Source organism: Muscardinus avellanarius (assembly GCF_963383645.1).
Source record: "Muscardinus avellanarius genome assembly, chromosome: 13".
Taxonomy (NCBI): Eukaryota; Metazoa; Chordata; class Mammalia; order Rodentia; family Gliridae; genus Muscardinus; species Muscardinus avellanarius.
Window position 1 is genome coordinate 81,924,526 of NC_137799.1, and position 24,896 is coordinate 81,949,421.

The following is a 24,896-nucleotide window of genomic DNA, read 5'->3' on the forward strand; positions in this document are numbered from 1 at the left end:
TTGATGAGAAGAAACTTTTTAGTTTGATGCCATCCTACTTTTTAATTCTTGCTTTAATTTCCTGAGCTTTGGAGATTTTGTTGAGAAAGTTGCTGCCTGTTGCTATATGTTGTATACAGTGTTGAGCCTAGGCCCTCCTCTAATAACTTCACAGTCTCTGGTTTAATTTCTAAGTCTTTGATCCATCTCAAGTTGATTCCTGTGTATGGTGAGAGGTAAGTATTTAGTTCCATCTTTCTACAAATGGATAGCCAGTTCTCCCAGCACCATTTGTTGAAAAGGCTGTCTTTTCTCCAACATATGAGTTTGGCCCCTTTGTCAAAGATTAATTGACTATAGGTGTGTGGATTTGTTTCTGTATCTTTTATTCTATTCCACTGGTCAGTATACCTGTTATTGTGCCAGTATCATGCTGTTTACACATGCTGTTTTTACTACTATTACTCTATAGTATAATTTGAAGTCTGGAATTGTGATGCCTCCTGCATGATTCTTATTGCTGAAAATTCCTTTGGGTATTCTGGGTCTTTTCTTTCTCCATATAAAGTTCATGATTGATTTTTCTAGGTCTATGAAGAATGTCGCTGGTATTTTAATGGGAATTGCATTGAATCTATAGATCACTTTTGGCAGAATGGTCCTTCATTTTGATGATATTTATTCTGCCTATCCATGAGCACAGGAGATCTTTCCATCTTCCAAGGTCTTCTTTAAATTCTTTCTTTAATGTTTTATAGTTTTTGTTGTAGAGGTCTTTTACATCTTTGGTTAGGTATATTCCTAGGTATTTTATTGGTTTTGAGGTTATTAGTGAATGGAATTGTTTTCTTCATTTCTTTCATTGTGGATTCATTGTTGGCATAAAGAAAAGCCACTGATTTCTTTAGGTTGATTTTGTATCCTGCAACTTTGCTGAATTTGTCAATCAGCTCCTGAAGTCTTGGTTGAGTTCTTTGGGTCTTCCAAATAAAGGATCATGTCATCTGCAAATAAGGATAATTTTAATTCCTCTCTTCCTATGTTAATTCCTTTTATTTCCTTCTCTTGTCTTATTGCTCAAGTACTGTATCATATTGAAAAGGAGTGGTGATAGTGGGCATCCTTGCCTTGCTTCTGATTTTAGAGGAAATTCTTGCAATTTTCCCCTATTCAATGTAATGTTGGCTTTGGGTTTACAGTATATTGCCTTAATGATGTTGAGGTATATTCCTTCTGTTCCAATTTTCTGTAGTGTTTTTGACATGAAAGGGTGTTGGATTTTGTCGAATGCTTTTTCAGCATCTCTTGCTATGATGATGTGGTATTTTTGTTCTTGGTTCTATTTATGTGGTGAATAACATGTATTCATTTGCATATGTTGAACCAGCCTTGTTTTTCTGGGATGAAACCAACTTGGTCGTGGTGTATTATTCTCTTGATATGGTTTTGAATGCGTATGACTAGTATTTTGTTTAGAATATTTGCATCTATGTTCATTAAGAATATTGGTCTGTAGTTTTCCTTTCTTGAGGTATCTCTATTTGGTTTGGGGATTAATGTGATACTGGCCTCGTAGAAGGAATTTGGGAGAATTCTATCTCTTTCAAGTTCCTGGAACAAGTTATGAAGTATTGGTATTAGTTCTTCACTGAAGGTTTTGTAGAATTCAGCTGGAAACCCATATGAGCCTGGGCTTTTTTATAATGGAAGAATTTTTATTGCCATTTCTGTTTTTGTTTGCAATTGGTTGGTTTAGGCTTGCTATGTCCTTTTGGTTCAGTTTACGTAGGTTAACTGTGCTTAGAAATCTATTAATATTTTCCATGTTTTCTTGTCTATTGGGGTATAAATTTATAAAATAGTTTCTGTTAATCCTTTGAATTTCTCCACTATCTTTGCTGAAGTCTCCTTTTTCATTTCTGATTTTAATAATTTGAGTTGATTCCCTTTTTCTTTTGGTTTGGTTGGCCAGGGGTTTATCAATTCTATTAATCTTTTCAAAGAACCAGCTTTTTGTTTTGTTGATTCTTTGAATTGTTTTTTTTTGTTGTTGTTGTTGTTCTCTATTTCATTCATTTCTGCTCAAATTTTAGTAATTTCCTGCCTTCTGCTGGCTTTGGGATTAGACTCTTGCAGTCTTCCTAAGTCCTTGAATTGTGTCATTAGGTTCTGTACTTGGTGATTCTCTGACCTCCTTATGTGGGCACTCAATGCTGTAAACTTTCCTCTTAATATTGTCTTCATAAGTGTCCCATAAATTTTGGTAAGTTGTGTCTCTGTTTTCATTTATTTCCATAAATGTCTTTATTTCTTCCATAATTTTCATTCTTACCCATTCATCATTCAGTAATGTATCATTCAATCTCCATATATTTGAATAGTTTCTTTTGAGTTTCCTGTTGTTGATTTCTACTTTCAGTCCATTATAGTCTGAAAAGATACAAGTAATTATATCTTTTGAATTTGCTGGTGCTTTCTTTGTGTCCCAGAATGTGATCTATTTTGGAGAAGGTTCCATGGGCTGATGAGAATAATGTGTATTCTATAGTTCCTGGCTGAAATATTCTGTAAATGCCTACTAGGTCCATTTGGTTTATAGTTTTCTTTAGTTCTAAAGAGTCTTAACTCATCTTTTGCCTTGAAGATTGATCCAGTGGTGTGAGAGATGTGTTAAAGTCTCCCAGAATAATTGTATGTGGGTCTACTTGAGATCTGATGACCAGAAGGGTGTTTTTACAGATGTGGTTGCACCCACATTTGGGGCATAAACATTTACTATCATTATATTGTCTTGGTGTATTGTTCCTTTTAATAAAAGGAAGTGCGCTGTTTTTTCTCTTCTGATGTATTTTAGTTTAAAGTCTGTTTTGTTGGATATCAGGGTTGCTACCCCTGCCCTTTTTTGTTCTCCAATAGCATGGTATATCTTTTTCCCTCCTTTCACTTTCAGTCTGTGAATGTCTTTGGCTGTTAGGTGAGTTTCTTGCAGACAGCATATATTTGGATTATGTTTTTTAATCCACATTGCCAGTCTATGTCTTTTGATTGGTGAGCTAAGTCCTTTGATGTTAAGATTTATTATTGAAACATGTTTTTTGTTTTCTGTCATTTTTTGTTCTGTCTTCTGTTTGGTAGCTTGTTCTTTCTTCTTCACTTAGAAGCCCCTCTGGTCACCTTCCTCTCTTCTCTGCTTGTGAAGTCTGCTTTTTTCTTCTTTATGATTTATTTCTTTGAGTTTTTTCTCTAGTGTTGGCTTTGAATTCATAAATTTTTTGAGATTTTGTTTATCTTGAAACACTTTTGTTTCTCCATCAATTTTGAATAGTACTTTTGCTGGATGTAGTAGTTTTGGTTCGAACTTATTTTCTTCCACGTCTGAATCACGTTGTACCAGTATCTCCTAGCATTCATGACCTAGGTTGTATAGTATGGGGTGATTCTTATTATTTTGCCTCTATATGTCACCCATCCTTTTGTTCTCACTGCTTTAAGATTCCTTCCTTGGCCTCTACGTTACTCATTTTGTCTATTATGTGGCATGGGGAGGTCCTTCTTTGATCTTGTCTTAATGGTATTCTGTTTGTCTCCTGGACATGAAAATCCATGTCTCTTTCCATGATTGGGAAATTCTCTGAAATTATTTCTGTGAAGAGATTACAGGTGCCCATGGTTTGTACCTCTATCCCTCCTTCAGTGCCTTTTATCCGTAAGTTAGTACGCTTCATATTGTCCCATATTTGTTGGATGTTTAGGTTTTGTTGCTGTAATGACTCTGTATACTGTTGACTGTGTTTTCGGTTTTGGATGAACTGTCTTCCAACAGTGATGTTCTACTTTCCATTTCATCTAATCTTCCAGAATTTCTTTCTATTGCTGTCTTCATTTATTGACTCTTTCATTTCATTCCAGACCTCTTTTTGATTCTTTCTTAATATTTCTAGTTCGTCTTTCATCGCCTCTAGACTTGTTTTAAATCCTTTCATCATATTGTAGATCAAGATTTGGAACTCCCCTTCTTGCATTTCTTGTAGGTCAATATTCGTGACTTCTGTCATTTCTCCACTATTCCTGGTTCTCATATTTTTAAAGTTCTCAGGCCTGTTTTACTGATGTCTTCCCATTGTTTGTGGGTATTGTGTTTAGTCCAGTCTTAGTAGTAGGAATTTAGAAGAGTCTACAGGTAAGCAGTACTTTTTCTAGTGGTGAGGGTTGGGTGATGGTGGAGTAGCTAGGGTGATGGGTGCAGGAGTCAGGTAAGGTAGAGCATATAATTAGGTTGTGGAAGAATTTAAATATAAGAAAGTTGTATCAAGTTGAGAATGGGAGAAGTTTAGATAGGACTCTTGTATTTATTTGAATATTTAATAATGGCAATGTGAGAAACTTTGTGTATTAAACAAAGAGATACAGTTAGTGGACAAAGAGAAAGTTGTGAGGGAAGATAATATATAGCCTAAATTAAAGACTTTTGTAGAAAGACTGGGGGAAAGGAGCAAACACAATAGGGTAAAGTAACAAAATAAGGTACTATTATACATCACATATAAACAGCAATGTCAATGAAAACAAAAATAGGCCGCCAAGAGAGAACAAAAAGGGTTAAGAGGATAATCAGGATAAAAATAAAATAAAGTAAAATGAACTAACAACCATGTGGTATGACGTGAAAACACCAAAGAAACCCAAATAAAGGTAAAAAAAAAAAAAAGAAAAATAATCCCCCCATAAAAACAAAAAACAAAAAAACAAAAAATAGCAAAAATTAAAAATAATAAACAATAAAAAATAACAGTCCTACTACTTCACGAATATACAGTGTATATACTAATGTCTTGTATTTGCGTGGAGCAACCCCTTGTGTCCCTGTGCAGGTATCACACCTTAAATGCTTTTCCTGTGACACTGGAGTTGAACTTGCCCCCTCGGTTATTGCCGTGTCTGGTGGCACTCACTGTGTGCCCACAGGGTCCCATGGCTCATCTGAGCTCACGCTGTTACCCCGCAGCCCAGTCTGGGGCTCTGAAGTTCTGGCAGCTCTTCCATATCTCGCTGTCTCTCTGCTCGCATGGTTAGCAGGTCCACTTCCGGGTCCCTGAAGGTCTCCTTGCGCTTCAGCGGGGGCTACCTCTGGTGAGCAAATGGTGCCACTCAGGTGCTCCCAGTTTAAGATGTTGGAGCTCTATGGCCACTTTCAGACTCTAAGGCAATTCTCCGACTGCCACGAACTGCCGCACCCAAAAACCCTGTTTGGGCTGGCAGCCGCCTTCATCTGCAGCTGACTTATGCTTTCTTTGTGTGTTGTGGTGAATCTTGAAGGTCAGAGTTACTGAATTTCTTCCACCATAGTCCCTGAGTCTATTTTGGGTCGTACACTGAATTTAATTTCCTTTATTAAGACGCTGCCTTCTCAGTAGTTGAGCTTAATTTGCTTCAGCTAGTGAGATATGCTGCATCTCTCCATCGCCATTTTCTCCGCCTTTTCAAGTAGTAACTTCTATTCAAGATCAGTAAGCCTGGAATTTTTAGAGAAAAATTTTAAATGCATCAGCTATTGGCTTAAAAGTCTTATGCAGGCATGTTCTTTCAGTTTTAATATCTTTTGTAGGTTGAACTTTTTCATAAAGATAAAGAAGCTTTTGAAGAAGAATATGAAACAGCTTCATTAGTAGATCAATCACAAGTCAGTCTCTATGAATATTTTCATATATCTCCTATCAAGGTAAGGGAGAATATGCCATTTTTATTTTCTTTGATAACTTAAGTAATAGGAAATTGATTTGATCTTTGGGGGGATATTATAGTGTTTAAATTGTTTTTTTAATACACCATATGCTGTGTACATGTATGTTTGTATCTATGATTGTTAAGTACAATGCATTAACAAAATTACGAAAAAGTAGAATAGAAAATCTGTAACTAGACAATTAAAAATATAAATATAAAAGGATTGATCCTTTAAATTTTTTAAAATAATTTTTCATTATATAGAAATAATAATAGGGTTACCCATAGCATGTGCTTTTTTTGTGTGTGGTACTGGGGATAAAACCCAGGGGCTTTCTACCTCCAAGCTATATGCCCAGCCCTATTTTTTATTCTTCATTTTGAAACAAAGTCTCAGTGAGTTGCAAAGGGCCTTACTAAGTAGATGAAGCTGTCAGCAAACCACGATCCTCCAGTCTCAGCCTCACAAATGCTGGGATTAAAAGCTTTTATTTTGATCTAATATTATCATGCCTTAATTTTCTGTAAGTTCTTTAGTATATAATGAGTGTATAAATTTCAAATTAATTTGTAAAATATACTTGATTTAAGAATTGAACAATGAATTAAGTTAAAGTTTTTAACATATTTTCTGAGTTACTTATAAAATAGTGGAGGAAAATTATTATGCAGGTATATATATAAAATGTTTTTAACTCACTTCATTGTACTAATTCAATTCTAGTAGTTGAAAATTGAGCTTTTGTGGATTTTTTTTAGTCATCTTTAAGAGCTTCTTCTTCTAGGTTGTTAATGTTATTAACAAATGTGCAGAATTAGTATTTCTATAGGTTTGCCAAAAGTATAGTATTGAGCTAATGATCATGTAATCTTTAAGTTTTGAGCTTAAAATGTAAATAGAGCCATGTTGGATTTTAAGTTCCTTTAACTAGAAAGTAGAAACTTACTAATTTTGGTATAATTTAGGTAACTTTGAAACTTTATTTATAGTGTAGCAAATTTAAAATTAAACCTTTTTAAAAGTTAAAATTGTCAGTATGAAGAAAATACCTTTAAATATTTGTCTCTTTATCTCTTCAGTTGCATTTAAGTGTTTCACTAAGTTCAGGTAGAGAAGAAGCTAAAGATTCAGAACACCATGGAGGACTCATCCCAGTTCACTCTTTAAATCTTCTTCTGAAGAGTATTGGTGCCACCCTTACAGATGTACAAGATGTCGTTTTTAAGTATGTTTAATATTCAAGTTTATAAACTGATAAACAGTCCATTTATATTTATCTAAAAATTTGTAAATGAGAAAGCATGCAAAGTATGTTGCAGATCATGGGAAAAGTGCCATTTTTCCCTTGAAATGGAATAGAATCAAAAATAACACAAAAAATTTTATCTTTCCTTAACTACTAAATAACAAAATAATCATTAAGTTTCCTTAAGAAAAAGAGACACAGGTCATACGATTTTATACACTTTAGAAAGCCTGGCCTGGGAGGATTTCTAAAATGTTACTGCCAAAATATAGTGCTTGAATGATGTGGCTTTGAGCTCACGAGATCAAATTCCAGACAAACACCTGGAATAGAATGGATGCAGTGGTGAAGTGAAGGGAGCAGTCAAACATGTAGTCAAGAATTTATATGTGCATGTGAATACGGTAAGCTAATCAAGCACCTGACCAAAGAATCAGGTAGCATGTCCAATTGGTATCACGAACAGTATTGAGAAAGATTAAATGTAATACGAGGTAACTTTGAACCCAGATAAAGGTAGGTAACAGCCAAATAAAAGAATGTAGATTTGGTGTCAGCAGAATAGGATCAAATTTCTAATAAACAGAAGATTGAGTTTCCCAATTAATAGATCAGGTATATGCTGTGAGTGGGTTACTAGGAAGCTGATTTTGATTCCTTGGCTATTAGCTCATTAGGCAGGATCTGCAACAGTAGAATCCTGGCCAGTCTCTTGCATTTACTTCAATGTGTCAAACATTGTGTGGTCCATGATACAATAGAGTTGGGAAATGAGTCTAGTCTAGAGCCCATGAGTGGAATCCAGAGTCTCTGAACCCCCTAAACTGTGGTTATTTTTTAGAGGATGGCTTATAGATTTTATCAGATTCTGAAAGCCTTCTTTGACTGTAATGTGTAGAGATGTACATGAGAAGATATAGTAAGAGTAATGTGAAGAAAAAATTCTAAAGAAGATAGATCCATGCATCAATATTAAAAGCATTCTGTGTGTGTGTGCGCGCGCATGTGTATATACATGTACGTACATACACATATGTGCTTTTTTTACAGGCTTGCCTTTTTTGAACTCAACTATCAGTTCCATACAACATCAGAATTGCAGTCTGAAGTAGTAAGACACTATTCAAAACAGGTTTGTCTGAGATTATTTTACAAAGACACAAAATGATAATATAAAATCTTATGTATCTTTTCATTTATGTATACTGTAGATTGGCCAAAGAAGTAATAAATAGCCATTTTTTAAATTTTAAAGCATTTTTTATTTGTTTTTCTCAGAATGGTTGAAAGAAACATGATCCCAATGACCGTGTGTGTGTGTGTGTGTGTGTGTGTGTGTGTGTGTGTGTGTTTTACTGGATATTGAATCTAGGTCACTCTACCTCTCTGCATCTCTCAGCCCTATAAGTTGCCATGGCCTAGCCAAGTTGCTGAGGCTGGCTTTGAACCTGTGACCCTCCTGTCTCAGCTTCCCAAGTACGAGGAATATAGGCATAAACCACCATTCCTGGCTCAGCTTTTTTGTCTTTTACCTTTTTAAGCCACTGTCAGTTTTTTTTTTTTATGGATTAGAAATAAATGTTTTTCTTTACTATTTTTTTTTTTGATACTTGGAATTAAACTTAGGGGCATTCTACCTCTAAGCTACATCCCCTACCCCTATCTTTTATTCTTAATTTTTTTGAAACAGAGTCTCAGTAAGATGTGGAGGGCCTCACTAAGTAGCTGAGGCTGGCCACAAACCTGTGATCTTCCTGTCTCAGCCTCCCAAGAACTGGGATTACAAGTGTACACCACCACTTAGTTTTTTTAAATTATGTTTACATTGTAAATTATTTTTAAATTTTTTTATTGTAGGTTTCATTGTGGCATGCTTATATGTGCACACAACCTAATTTGATGAATCTCATTCCTTTCCTTTCCTTCCTGCTCCCCGTTTCCATTCCTCTACCCTGCTGCTTTGTCCTGTTTTCATGAGATTCCCCCCTCTTTTTTTCTTTTTTTCCTCGCTAGCTTCCACATATGAGAGAGAAAATGTACTACCCTTGGCCTTATGGGTTATTTCTGGCTTATTTCACTTTATATGATATTCTTCAAGTCTATCCAGTTTCCTGCAAATTACATATTTCATTCTTCTCTAAATAAAAAATTTACTAAGTAATTTGTCATCACACTTTTTAAACATGGATTCATGTTTAAATTGGTAATTGATGAACTCAAGATATTTTCAGTGTATAAATATTGAATCAGATAGATATAATTTTTGACTAAAACAAAAAATTTATTTTTTTATTGGTGCATTGTTGTCATATATCTTAATGTGGTATAAGATGGTAGAGGGATACATGCACACATCACTTATTTAGCCCTTCTCCAATTCCCAACCCATTTCCTCCCCCTCCCTCTGAGTTCTTCTACCTCTAGAAATATTCTTTTGTTTCATAATATAACTTAGAGAGTATCTGAGACACCTGTGGTGTCGTGGACAGATCACCAGGCATGACTTGGGATCTGGGTTTGGTTCCCACTCTTGCCATATACCTGCTCTGTGACCCAGTCTGGAAGATTGTGGTGGTAATAACAGCTGTCAAAAATAATTACGCAAGTAAAAGTATTTTCAATATTCTAGGACTTTGCATAAGTTTAATTTCATATTCTCTTGTTTTAATACCAAACTGCTTGTTAAAGAGTGAGAATAGTCATGAATAAAGTAATGCAGTGGAGGTGTTGGAATTGAAGCAGACATGCTAGCCTGAGAATTCTGTGTTTACTGAATAACTGATAGGAATAGCAGGTCTAGTGATCTGAATCAATGTTTGTGTTTCCTCTTTAGGCCATAAAACAGATGTATGTACTCATTCTTGGACTTGATGTTTTGGGAAATCCTTTTGGCTTAATTAGAGAATTTTCAGAAGGTGTAGAAGCATTTTTTTATGAACCTTACCAGGTAAAATACTATCTTTGTATTATGTAATATCTCAAGCTAATACTTTTTAATAGATAATGCATTTCTACTATTAACTTGAGTTGTAGTTGTTAATAGATTTTGTAAAGTAAAATGATATTTTGAAGCAAACAATGGTAAGAGGCTTGCAGGAGAATGGAAGGAAATTTCTGCCTTTATCCTCAGATTTAAAATATGCTGGCTTTTGAGTATTCTTTTGAATATAAAAGGTGGCATCACTGCAGACTATAATAGAAGGAAAATCACCATGTATGGGTAATCTTGATTTGCTCCGAATTGTAGAGATGTAACAGCCATATAAGCAGACATCTTACAAGTTATCTTACAGATGGGAAAATAATTATGAAGTTTTACATCCCTTAAAACTTTGTTAGAATATTAAGAACTCTTCAACTTTTTCTTATGTCTAGAGTAATAAAAATGTAAAATTAGTATTTATTTTATATTGTAATATAAAACAGTAAAAACATTAAGAATTTCAGTATAATGCCAGGTGTGGTGGCGCACGCTTGTAATCCCCGCGCTTGGGAGGCAGAGACAGGAGGATCGCGCAGGTTCGAAGCCAGCCGCGCGCTCTGGCTTAGGAGACCCTGTTTCCAAATATAAAAAAAAATGTAAAAATAGGTCTGGGAGTGTAGCCCGGAGGTAGAAGGGCTTCCAGGAACCCCAGTACCACCAAAAAAAAAAAAAAAAAAAAGAATTTCAGTATATTTTATTTTTAAAAATGTAAGAATAGTTAAAAAAATGTGCTTGTTTTCTTTTCATCATATCATTGACAATGCAGTATAAGCATTCTTTATACATTTTGGTGAGCTGCCAAACTCCTTTGTGTGGGGGGGTGTTGGGGGTGGAACCCAGAGGCCTTTTACCTTCGGGCTATACCCCCAGACCTATTTTATATTTTATTTGGAAACAGGATCTCACTAAGTTGCTGAGAGCCTCACTACATAGCTGAGGCTGGCTTCGAACCTGTGCAATCCTGTCACAGTCTCCCAAGTACTAGGATTACAAGCATGAGTCACCATGCCTGACTTGCCAAACTCTTTTTTTTTTTTTTTTTGTAGTACTAGGGATGGAATCCAGGGGCATTTTACCTCTGAGCTACCCCCCAGCCTTATTTTTTAATTTTCTTTTGAAACAGGGTCTCACTGAGTTGCAGAGGGCCTTTACTAAGTAGCTGAGGCTGTTCGTGAACTGCGATCCTCCTGTCTCAGCCTCCCAAATTCTGGGAATTAAAGCATGCCACCTCCACACTCCGCTCCAAGCTCCTTTCTCAGTGTGGAAAAGCTTCCAACATTATATCCTTTATGCTTTTTTTTCCCCTTTGGTACTGGGAATTGAACCCAGGGATTTACTACCTCTGAGATACACCCCTAAGCCCTGTTTTTTATTCTTTATAGGGTCTCCCTAAATTGTGGAGGGTCCTACTAAGTAGCTGAGACTGTCTGCGAACTTGCTCCCCTCCTGTCTCAGCCTCCCAAATACTGGGATTATGGTGTGCACCATCATGCACGGCTGTCCTCTGCACTTTGAATGTCATGAAATTATTCCTGAGAACTCTTTCATTGTGATTTCCTTTTTTTCTTCTGACATCTCTTCCTCTGGGATATCTCTTCTTTTTGTCACTACCACTTTCCTCATGTATATCAATTAGCTCACCTCTAAAAGTAAATATAAGTTTTTTTAAATCATTTTTTATTTTTTCCTGTAGGGGGCCATCCAAGGTCCAGAAGAGTTTGTGGAAGGAATGGCACTAGGACTTAAAGCCCTTGTTGGTGGAGCTGTTGGTAAGAAACTGAATACCAAGTTTTCTTATGTTGGAAAGAAATGACCTACTTTTCTTTACTAAAGATATTGTAATTTTCGTTAGGTGGATTAGCTGGGGCTGCCTCTAAAATCACCAGTGCTATGGCTAAAGGGGTAGCAGCTATGACAATGGATGAAGACTACCAGCAGAAGAGGAGAGAAGCCATGAACAAGCAACCAGCTGGTCTCAGAGAAGGCATTACTCGTGGTGGAAAAGGCTTAGTTTCTGTAAGAAATTTCACAGGCTAGTGAACATTTTAGGGAATATATTTTTTTCCCAGGCCTGGGAATGGAACCCAGGGGCACTCTACCTCTGATCTACGCCCCTAACCCTACTTTTTATTCTTTATTTTGAAACTGGGTTTCACTGAGTTGCAAAGGACCTCCCTAAGTAGCTGAGGCTGTCCGCAAACCACTATCCTCCTGTCTCAGCCTCCCTCCAGCACTTTGGAGGCTGAGCTGTGCCACCATGCCCAGCTTAGGTAATTTCTTTTAAGCCCATATTCTGTGAATCGGAAAATATACTTAAAACTTTTACTTTTTTAAGGTTTTTTTTTGTGTATGTTATAGAGCAAAGAATGGTGGCATGTAAAATACATCAGTGGCCTCTAACAACATCCTATTTAAATAGTTAAGAAATATATTAATTCTAATTGTATGTGTGTGTATATTATATATATACATATATATATGTATATATGTGTGTGTGTATGTATGTATATATATACATACTTACTCTATTTTTTGTTTAAACCACACTTGGTTCTTTTCAGTGTTACAGAGCAATGAATGGTGGCATATAAAATACATCAGTAGCCTTGAATAATATCCTACTTAAATAGAGTAGTTAAGAAATATATTATTCTCATGGCATATATATTTTTTTCTGTTTTTTATTTAAGCCACACTTGGTTCTTCTAAGCATGGTGTATTGTAAATTTTCAATTGTGTTTTTCCTCTAGGGTTTTGTAAGTGGCATTACAGGAATTGTTACAAAACCAATCAAAGGCAAGTCTACTATTTCCTTTGGATGATATATATTACTAAGTCTTTAACAAATTGATTTTATTTTCATTTTTTAATTATCTAAAACTTTATTATTTTCTTTCTAGGAGCTCAGAAAGAAGGAGCAGCTGGTTTCTTTAAAGGTGTTGGAAAAGGTTTAGTTGGAGCAGTGGCCAGACCAACTGGAGGCATCATAGATATGGCCAGCAGTACATTTCAGGGAATAAAAAGGTAAATTCTCTTTGAAGTAAGATATGAGTAAAATGCTTAAGCCATGAGAAATGAAATATATCTGGTATTTGGTTTTGAGGCACTTAGTTATGAGCACTGTAAGATGGCAGGTTGCATATAATTTCCTAGTTTATTTTTATTTATTCTGTTGGTTCAGTTATAAATTGAACTTTACAGAGTTCTTTATGACTCATTTTCGGCAGCCATTCCTCTAAACAGCTTAGCAAGCTTTTCAATTATCTTAATTGAAATACATTACCATAATGCTGTAAATCAGTTATGAAATTGGGAAATAAAATATTCTACATCCCTTTTTGAAAAATAATGACAGTATTCAAACTTGATTCCTTGTTTCAAACTCAGTTTATCTTTACCCTTTCTATATATTGTTTTTGTTATAAAGCTATTATATCCATTATTATATCCATCCATTCCCTTTCTCTTCTTTGTGTCTTTTTGTTTTTATAATAATTTCGAATTCAGATGGGAAATGGGGATCATTCTCCCTTACTTATACCTTTAGTTTCGTAAATACAATGTTGAGTTACAGTCATCAGAAGTTCAAAAGTCAGTGAAACAAAAGGAATTCAAAACAAAGAATTATGCAGGCTTCTGTTTAAAGTTGCTAGGCTTACCTTCCTTGTATCTAAAACCTCCACTTCTCTGCACATATACAGTACCTTAAAGGAAAAGTAAAATATTTGGGGGAAAATAATAAAGAAGTATTGAAAAATGTACTTGTGATAAAGGATGTTGAAACCAATAGAATAGGTTATAAGAACCAAAGGTGAAATTATAAATTAGTACATGTATCTAACAAAGCTATAAGAAGACCACATTAGACATAAATGAGTACAAAATAATAAAATGCAATTTGCAAAAGGAATGATTGAAATAAGCTTTCTAATTCCATATTACTTTTTTGTGTGTGTGGTACTGGGGTTCCTGGAAACCCTTCTACCTTCAGGCTACACTCCCAGACCTATTTTATATATTTTTTTATTTGGAAACAGGGTCTCTCAAGCCAGCGAAGCTGGCTTCGAACCAGCACGATCCTCCTGTTTCCACCTCCCAAACGCGGGGATTACAAGCTTACGCCACCACACCCGGCTCCATATTACTTTTTAAGATCATATATGTTTTGATAATGTGTGGGAAAGGCTTAAGGCCAAAAAAAAAAGCACTTTTGGATGAATAAGAATAATTGTCAACTTGTATTCAGTTCACAAAAATAGCCTTAATTTTATAAAGAAAATTTGATAAAATTATAAACTTTAAATATATAATTATAATGAAATAATTTAACATTTCTCTTGATTTTTATAGATTAGCAAAACAATAAAAGAACTATTGTGACTCTAAGTCACAACAAATAGTGACTAAACTAACACATACTTATAAACTTTTATGTATTTTTTATTGGTGCATTGTAGTTATGCATCTTAATGGACTACAAGATAGTAGAGGCATACATGCACATATCACTCGTTTAGCCCTTCCCCAGTTTCCACCCCACTCCCTCCCCTCTTCCTTCTCATGTTTTGCTTAGTGATTGACTTAATATGTTTGTGAATGTGCAGAATGTAGATTAAGGAGTTTCCCTCTTCCCCCCTCCCATTCCCCTCAGTTGGGTCGCTTTCTTTGCTAATCTATAGTTTCTCCTTCTTTTAGAGTTCTTCGTATTACCCATTTTCTCCCTAGCTTCTTCATTTTTATATTTCTTATTTTTATATATGGTGATTAGAGACTACTTTAATCACTTCAGGAACCACAAATGGACATAATTAGCAATGTTTCTCTTTTCATACAGCTTACATTTTAATGGTAATAGACAAAAATAATGATGAAAAACTCTATGAAGACAAAGCAGATTAAAAAATCACTGAAGTGGTAATGATGAAGGTTGTTATTTTATATTTATGATATTCAAGGTCATTTTAGTGGTAAGATTACATCAGAGGGGATACCTGGGAGAAGTGAGAGAGTGAGCTGTGTTAGAACATTCAGGCAGAAAGAACAGCAAGTAAAAAGCCCTCTGCATCGTGGCCAGTTTACAGGGTAGGATGGTGTGCCTGAGTAGAGTGAACAAAGCAGAAAGCTGGAAAAGACACCAGGGCTGAGCTGGGTCAGAGCACGTAGAGCTTGGCAAGCCGACTGAAGAACTGGCTTTTCTTAAGTAATATGAGAAACCATGGAAGGTTTGGGACCAGAGCAATGATGTGCATTGGCTGCTTGTCGAGAATCAACCACAGATGGGCCAGGGCTGAGGCAGTGGGAGCCCTTCAGAGACTTTTGCAGTAACCCATAGGAGAGGTGATGGTGATTTGACCAGACTATAAGAAGGGGTCAGGTTCTACATGTATTGTGAAGGTAATGCCAGTAAGATTAGTTTTCAAGTTGGATGTGGGAAATGAAAAGAAAATAATCAAGGACAAACCTAAAGTTTTTGGATGAACCCACTGAAAGAATGGGATTATTATTCATTTTAGGAAAAGAAAGAGAAGATTGATTTAAAATATATTAAGGTTAGCCAAGCATGACACTTGTAATCCCAGTACTTAGGAGACTGAGACAAGAGGAACACAGGTTCACCGCCAGCCTCAGCTACTTAGTGAGACCCTCCACAACTTAGTGAGACCCTGTTTCAAAATAAAGAATAAAAATAGGGCTGTGGATATGTGTCAGAGGTAGAATGTCCCTAAGTTCAATCCTCAGCACCACAAGATAGATAGATAGATAGATAGATAGATAGATAGATAGATAGATGTATGTATGTATACACATAATAATGTATACACACAGATATGTATGTATGTGCATGTATGTATGTATATGTGTATGTATATGGCTTAGACTATCCTAACACCCAAATGGAGACATCAAGTAGTTGTTTAGTATAAGAATCCGAAGTCAACCAGGCAAGTACTTGGAGGCTTAAACAGGAGGATTGTAGGTTGGAGATCAGCCTTAACAACCTAGTGAGATCCTATTTCAAAAATAAAAAGGTCTGGGGTATAACCCGGGAGTAGAATGCCACTGGATTCAGTCACACACATACAAAAAGAATCTGGAGTTTAAAAGAAAAGTCCAGCCGGGCGTGGTGGTGCACGCTTGTAATCCCCACGCTTGGGAGGCAGAGACAGGAGGATAGCGCTGGTTCGGAGCTAGCCTCACTGGCTTAAGAGACCCTGTTTCCAAATTTAAAAAAATATAAAATAGGCCTAGGAGTGTAGCCCGGAGGTAGAAGGGCTTCCAGGAACCCCAGTATCACCAAAAAAATAAAATAAAAATAAAAATAAATAAAAGTCCAATCTATAATTGAAAATTTGAGACTAATAAGCCTATAATAGGGAGGTTATAAGATCTCCTATGGAACAAGAGTGGAAACGAGATGAGAAAGGTGTAAGGTTTTGGTGCACGGCACAACAAAGCTTACCAGTCACGGAGACAGTGAGTGCACTGCAACGGAGATGTACAGGAATGGAAATGAAGATAGAATAATCGCGACAGTGGTGTTCCAGAAGCTAAGAAACAATCAGCTTGCACTGTTGTTTAGGAGAAAAGAGAAATTTCTACCCTCTCATTCACTCTATATGAGGGCTTTATAAATTTGATTGTAAAATCAGATGTGGTATAAACAGAAGGTGACTATCCCTCCTCTCTATTTTGCCGTTCCCTCTGCTTAGAGTACTCTTCCCCAGTTATCAGTAGGGCTCACTCTCCTTACTCAAAAGTATTCTCCTAAGGCTTTCTATGGCCACTCCACAGTTTCATTTTACCCCCCCACCCCTACTCTAGATACCGTATTGCTCTAATTTCTTTATAATCGTTTCATCTACAGCTTTTTTTTTATTGTTGTTTGTTTCTTCAGTACTAAGTATGGAACCCAGGGGCATTCTATCTCTGACCAACACCCCCAGCCCTATTTTTTATTCTTTATTTTGCAACAGGGTCTCACTGAGTTGCAAAGGGCCTCACTAAGTAGCTGAGGCTGTTCTCAAACCATAATCCTCCTGTTTACCAAATGCTGGGATTATAAGTGTGCACCACCATGCCCAGCTCCTAGCTTTTGGGGCTGCAATTTAATATATATTTAGTATATATTTTATCTTATTTGCCTTTCTTGCTAGAATGTAAGTTCTGGGAATGCAGTGGCTTTTGTCTTTTTCCACAGCACTAAGGATATTTTATTTTTAATTTAGATTATTACAGATTTACATGCATTTGTAGGAAATAATGCAGAAAAATACTTTGTACATGGTATTATGTGTTCATTGGCCACTGTAACAAATTGCCAAAAAATTGGTGATATAAATGACAAATTTATTCTCTCAAAACTCTGGAGTCCAGAATTCTGAAATCCATCAGACTTACCTATTCTGGACATTGAATATAAAAGGAATCATGTAATATGTGGCCTTTTGTGGCTGTTTTTTTTTTAACTTGGTATTATAATATTGTCAGTATTCATATTGTAGCAAAAAGGAGAGCTTCATTCTTTCTTATGGCTGAGTAACATACACCACCTTTGGTTATGTTCTTGTCTGGACATGTGTTATCATTTCCCTTCACTATGTATGTATTCATTTATTTTTGTGCTGGAGATTGAACCAGAAGCATTCTACTTCTGAACTACACCCCAGTCCTGTTTTATTTTTTATTTTGTAATAAATTTGCACTAAGTTGCTAATACTCACTTTGAACCTGCAATCCTCCTGTCTCAACCTCCCAAGTATTGATTTTCCTGGAATGCACCATCATGCAAGACTTCCCTCCAGTATATATTTAGAAATGAAATTGCCAAGGCAATGTAGTCGCTCTATTTTAACTTTCTAAAGAACCATCAAACTTGTCCCCAGCAGTTATACTATTTCATATCCTTACCAGTAATGTATAAGTTTTGAATTTCTCAACATTTTTAAACATGTATTTTTGTTTTCCCTGTTTTTTAAATAGCTAACCTATTAGGTATAAAGAAGGGTTTCAAACTAAGGTTGGTGGTGTACACTTGTAATCCCCATACTTAGAAGTCTGAGACAGGAGAATCACAGGTTCAAGGACAGCCTCAGCAGCTAATGAGAATTTCATCAACCTAATGAGATTCTGTTTCAAAATAAAGAATACAAAATGGGGCTGGGAATGTAGCTTGGAGGTAGAATGCCCCTGGGCTCAATCCCCAGTACCACACACACACACACACACACACACACACAGTAAGTAAATAAATAAATAAAGATTTCATTGAGGCCTCGGTTTGCATTTCTTTGACGAATGCTGAGCATCTTTCCTGAGCTTTCATGGCCTTTCTGCCTTCCCTGAAGGAATGTCTTTTCCAGCCCTTTTGTCTTTTTAATTTATTGTCTATTAATTGAGTTATAAGAGTTTTTTTTATAGCTTCTAGAAACTTGACCCTATTTTCTCCTATGTGTGCATTGTCTTTCAACTTTATTAGTAGTAGTGTTAAATAAAGTTCAAATTAGCTATTCATTAGTTTCATGTGCTTTAAATACCATAACTAAGGGTGTATTCATTTCAGGTCACCCCCTATGCCATTTTGGCATGGGGCTGTATTTCTATTTTCTGTATTTCTATCTTTCTGATAAACTTTTTTAAATCTTCAAAATAAATAAATAAATAAATACCATAACTAAGAAGGCTTTACCTAGTTCCAGAGCACGAAGATTTATACATGAAATAATATGCATGAATATGCATTGTCTTCTATTTAAATTTTTAGCTCTTAATTTCAGGCTCTGTTCCATTTTGTTTAATTTTTGTATAGGATTTCAATTTTTATATACTTTTTTTGGTGAATTACAGTCTCACATCATAATGTCAATCATGTTGACAGTGACATACATGCACACAGCCAAATTTATTTTTTGCACGCATATATCCAGTTGTTCTAGCATAATTTGTTGAAAAGAATACTTTTTCCCCATTTAATAGTGTTGATACTTTTTTCAAAAATCAATTGACTATAAATTTCAGGGCTTATATCTGGACACATAGTTCGATTCTGTTGATCTTTCTTTCTACCCTTATGCTAAGTAACACACTTTTTGTATTACTGTAAGTTTGTAGTAAATTTTAAAATCAAGAAGTAGGAGTTCTTCAGTTTACTTCTTTTTCAGAATTGCTTAGATATTTTCTGAGTCATATGAATTTTAGATTCAGTTGGTAAATTTCTACCAAAAAAAAAAAAAAAGGGAGCCAGGCTTTGTGGTACACACTTGTAATCCCCATACTTGTTTATAATCCTGCTATTTAGGAGGCTGAGACTGCAAGTTCACAGCCAGCCTCAACTACATAGTGAGACCCTTTACAATGTAGACCCTGTTTCAAATTAAAGAACTTTTTTAAAAAGGGTTGTACTACGTGTAGCTTAGAGTTAGAATGCCCCCTGGGTTCAATCCCCAGTACCAGAAAAGAAAGAAAGAAAGAAAAAGATACCCAAGACTTTTGATACAGATTATACTGTGAATTAGTAGCTCATTGGGGAATATTGCTATCTTAATGTCTTCTATTTTTTTTTAAGATTTTATTTATTTATTTATTTATTTATTTATTTATTTATTTATTTATTTATTGTGTGCATGGAACTGGAGATGGAACCCAGGGGCATTCTACCTCCTAGCTAAACTTTTTTTAAATTTTTTATTGGTGCACCGTATTCATACATCATAGTGGGATACAAAAAAAAAACTTTTGTAGACATACATGCACACATTACCCCGTCAGCCCCCACCCGATCACCATCCCATTCCCTCCCCATCCCTCCTTCCCATGCTTGGCTTAGTGGTTGACATCTAGTATTACAGCAATTTATCCAAAATTAAAAATGATAATCTCACATAACAGTTTCATTTGTCTGATACCAAGCTTTTGATAACTTAAAGATAACATTTCAATATTTCTTTTTGCTTTCTTACCAGAGAATATTTTTTCTTTTTTTTTTTTAGGTGAATTATATATTTATTTTTCAGAAAAAAATCTATCCTAATATGGAATATGGACTCTAGATACCCAAAACGATCTTGAAAAAGAACAAAGCTAGAAGATATATATTTTCTGATTTCAAACCATATAAAGCTACAATAATTGAAACAGTGTAGTACTGTTCTAAAGGCAGATATATAAACCATTGGAGTTAAGTAAAAGCCTAGAGCTAAATTCTTCCATATATTGTCAAGTTATTTTTTTAATTTATTTATTTTATTGGTGCACTGTATTCATACATCATAGTGGGATACAAACTTTTGTAGACATACATGCACACATCGCCCAGTCAATCGCCCAGTCAGCCCCCACCCGATCCCCACCACATTCCCTCCCCATCCCTCCTTCCCATGCTTGACTTAGTGGTTGACATCTAGTATTATAGCAATTTATCCAAAATTGAAAATGATAATCTCACATAACAGTTTCATTTGTCTGATACCAAGCTTTTGATGACTTAAAGATAACATTTCAATATTTCTTTTTGCTTTCTTTCTTACCAGAGAATATTTTTTTTCTATTTTTTAGGTGAAACTATCATATATTTATATATTTATTTTTCAGAAAAAAATCTATCCTAATATGGAATATGGACTCTAGATACCCAAAACGATCTTGAAAAAGAACAAAGCTAGAAGATATATATTTTCTGATTTCAAACCATATAAAGCTACAATAATTGAAGCAGTGTAGTACAGTTCTAAAGGCAGATATATAAACCATTGGAGTTAAATACAAGCCTAGAGCTAAATTCTTCCCTATATTGTCAAGTTATTTTTGACAAGGTTTCCATGAACATTTGGTGGTGGAAATAATAATCTTTTAACTAAATATTGTTGAAAAATAATAATTACATGGAAAAGAATAAAATTGGACCCTTACCTAATCCTATATACAAGTATTAACTCAAAATAGATAAAAGACCTAAATATAAATCTTAAGACTATAAACTTTCAGAAGAAAATCTGGGTCATAAAACCTCACAACATTGAAATTGGCAGTGATTTCTTGGATATGATTTTAATGGCACAGGCAAGGGAAGAGTATACAAACTCCCTAAAAAATAAAAAAATATTGTATATCCAAAGACAATGTAAACAGAGTTAAAAGTTACTAATAGAATTGGATAAAATATTTCCAAATGTTATATCTGAAGGTATATTAATATTTCAACTAGAAATCCTAAAAATTAACAACAATAAAGGCAAACAATACCCTTTAGAGATAGGTAAAAGACTAACATAAATAATGAATTTCCACAGATAACCAATCTTAGTTGTCTGTTGGATGGAAAATCTTGTTTCTCTGGTTCTGGTGTGTGTTATCTATTTCTTCTTTGTAGTTAATCTCTTTGAGTATTTTCTCTAGTGCTGGTTTTGAAGACATAAATTCCTTCAGTTTCTGTTTGTCATGGAAGCTTCTTATTTTTCCATCTAATTTGATAGAAAGTTTTGCTGGGTAGGAAATTTTTGGCTGGAGGTTGTTTTCTTTCAGAGTTCGGAATATGTTACTCCAAGCCCTTCTGGCTCTCATGACTTGGTTTGGGAAATGTGGAGTGATTCTAATTGGTTTGCCTCTGAATGTCACTTGGCCCTTTGTTTTGGTTGCCTTTAAGATTCTCTGCTTGGCTTCCACATTGGTCATTTTGACAATTATGTGGCGTGGGGATCCTCTTCTCCGATCCTGTCTAAATGGAGTTCTATAAGTTTCCTGGACCTGTGTATCAACCTCTTGCTCTATGTTTGGAAAATTTTCTGCTCTTACTTCCTTGAAGAGATTGTTGATCCCTTTGGTATCACTTTCTTTTCCCTCCTCTTTTCCAATTATTCTTAGGTTAGCTCTCTTAAAATGGGTCCATATTTCTTCAATATCAGATTCCTGCTGTTGGACATTTTTTTCTAGATTAGAAACTATGCGTTCATTTTTGGAATGATCGTCTTCTAAGAGCGAGATTCTGTTCTCCATATGGTCTAATCGGTTGTGCTTTGAATTGAGGCCTTTACTTCATTAATTGCATCCTTTATCTATTTTGGCTCTCTCTGAGTTCTTTTCGAAGCACCTTTATTATTTCTACAGTTATTTTCCTGATTTGATCTTCTAGAAATCTCTGATTTTCAGTTTTATCGGGTTCTGATGTTGTGGGGTTGTGGGCATTCATTGCTCCAGTGTTGTTTCTCTTTCCCATGATTTTGGAAGTTTGTGCCTTCTCTGGGTTCTTCCCTTGGGTCAATACAACTTCACTTAAGGTGCTCTGGATCTCGAGTCTGTAGTATCTCAGACCCCACTACTCCTTTACTGGGTTGTATCACAGAGTCTCCGACCCAGGGATTCGATAGAGGCTGCTTTAAACTATGGGGGGGGTGCCAGGTTTTACGTTCTCCTATGGTGTGATATCTCTGCTACCGCCACTCATCCACTGAGTCAAGTCCCAGGAAGTACAGTATTGGGATTTCTCCGCTGTGGCCCGCAATTTGACTCACTGTTCTTGAGTTCGCAGATGTTGCTGTACTGGACTCGTTGAATTCGCTGCTGCTGCCGCCGGTGGCAATATGACGCTGCTGCTACGCCCTCGGCCATGAGGCTGGCTTATTTTTTCTTGGTTTTGAATTCCACTCTGAGTCCTTGCAGCGTGTGCTGAGCTCAGCCACTGGGAGCTTTAAATGTTCCCTGCGCTGAAAAATCCCGCCTGTCTGTTCCTCAGTGGCTCACCTCGGCTTGCTGTAGCCATCCGATGAATTCGCCGCTGCCGCCGGCAGTATGGCGCCGCTGCCGCGTCCTCGGGCATGAGGCCAGTGTATCTCCTCTGTGGCTCTGAGCTCTGTTCTCAGTCTGCTTTCTCTCTGGAGCTTGGTGATTTTTTTGTTTCTCTGGTGATGGTGTTTTCTGGCTATGAAAGGTGCTGATTTTGTGGTAATGGAGATTGGTTGTTAGCAGGGCTCTTAAGCCCCGCTTTTCTCGGTCGCCATCTTCCCGGAAGTCTCGTCAATTTATTTTTGACAAGGTTTCCATGAACATTTGGTGGAGGAAATAACAATCTTTTAACTAAATATTGTTGAAAAATAATAATTACATGAAAAAGAATAAAATTGGACCCTTACCTAATCCCATATACAGATATCAACTCAAAATAGATAAAAGACCTAAATATAAATCTTAAGACTATAAACATTTAGAAGAAAATCTGGGGCATAAAACCTCACAACATTGAAATTGACAGTGATTCTTGTATATGATTTCAATGGCATAGGCAACAGAAGAGTATACAAACTACCTAAAAAATAAAAAAAATATTGTATATCCAAAGACAATGTAAACAGAGTTAAAAGTTACTGATAGAATGGGATAAGATATTTCCAAATGCTATATCTGAAGGTATATTAATATTCCAACTAGAAATCCTAAAAATTAACAATAAAAGCAAACAATACAATTTAGAGATAAGTAAAAGACTAACATAAATAATGAATCTCCACAGATAACCAATCTTAATTGTCTGTTGGATGGAAACTCTTGTTTCTCTGGTTCTGATGTGTGTTACCTATTTCTTCTTTGTAGTTCATCTCTTTGAGTATTTTCTCTAGCGCTGGTTTTGAAGACATAAATTCCTTCAGTTTCTGTTTGTCATGGAAGCTTCTTATTTTTCCATCTAATTTGATAGAAAGTTTTGCTGGGTAGGAAATTTTTGGCTGGAGGTTGTTTTCTTTCAGAGTTTGGAATATGTTACTCCAAGCCCTTCTGGCTCTCATGACTTGGTTTGGGAAGTCTGGAGTGATTCTAATTGGTTTGCCTCTGAATGTCACTTGGCCCTTTGTTTTGGTTGCCTTTAAGATTCTCTGCTTGGCTTCCACATTGGTCATTTTGACAATTATGTGGCGTGGGGATCCTCTTCTCCGATCCTGTCTAAATGGAGTTCTATAAGTGTTTTGGACCTGTTTATCAACCTCTTGCTCTATGTTTGGAAAATTTTCTGCTATTACTTCCTTGAAGAGATTGTTGATCCCTTTGGTTTCACCTTCTTTTCCCTCCTCTATTCCAATTATTCTTAGGTTAGCTCTCTTAAAATGGGCCCATATTTCTTCGATGTCAGATTTCTGCTGCCGGATATTTTTTTCTAGATTAGAAACCATGCATTCATTTTTGGATTGATCATCTTGTAAGAGCGAGATTCTATTCTCCATGTGGTCTAATCGGTTGTTTGTGCTTTGAATTGAGGCCTTTACTTCATTAATTGCATCCTTTATCTCTTTTTGGCTCTCACTGAATTCTTTTCGAAGCACCTCTATTATTTCTACAGTTATTTTCCTGATTTGATCTTCTAGAAATCTCTGAATTTCTGTCTTATCGGGTTCTGATGTTGTGGGGTTGTGGGCATTCATTGCTCCATTATTATTCCTCTTTCCCATGATTTTGGAAGTTTGTGCCTTCTCTGGGTTCTTCCCTTGGGTCACTACAACTTCACTTAAGGTGCTCTGGATCTCGAGTCTGTAGTATCTCAGACCCCACCCCTCCTTTACTAGGTTGTATCACAGAGTCTCAGACCCAGGGAGTCGATAGAGGCTGGTTTAGACTATGGGGGGTGCCAGGTTGGGCGTTCTCCTATGGTGTGATATCTCTGCCACCGCCACTCCCTCATTGGGTCAAGTCCCTGGGAGTACAGTACTGGGATTTCTCCTCTGTGGCCCGCAATTTGACTTACTGTTGTTGAGTACGCAGATGGAGCTTTAGGGTGAATTCCCTGCTGCTGCTGCTGCTGCTGCCTCAGGTGGCAATATGGCGCCGCTGCCATGCCCTCAGCCATGAGGCTGGGGTATTTCTTCTCTGGTTTTGAGCTCCGCCCTGAGTCCCTCAGCTCGCTGTCTGCCTCTTCTCTCTGGAGCTGGTGGGCTGTTGAGTGTGTTGGTCTGTAGCAGTAGCCATCCGGTGAATTCGCTGCTGCCGCC

General features: G+C 36.1%; 1 protein-coding gene across 1 annotated transcript in view; it reads left to right on the forward strand.

The window, feature by feature from the left end:
* Positions 1–24,896, forward strand: part of VPS13A (vacuolar protein sorting 13 homolog A) — a gene marked incomplete at both ends in the record, with an annotated part of 250,174 nt that overhangs the window by 190,620 nt on the left and 34,658 nt on the right. Inside the window, 8 exon segments of the mRNA XM_080708999.1 lie at positions 5,585–5,698; positions 6,784–6,929; positions 8,001–8,082; positions 9,784–9,897; positions 11,627–11,702; positions 11,786–11,949; positions 12,684–12,729; positions 12,834–12,957. Of these exon segments, the coding sequence (XP_080565125.1) occupies positions 5,585–5,698; positions 6,784–6,929; positions 8,001–8,082; positions 9,784–9,897; positions 11,627–11,702; positions 11,786–11,949; positions 12,684–12,729; positions 12,834–12,957 (866 nt within the window).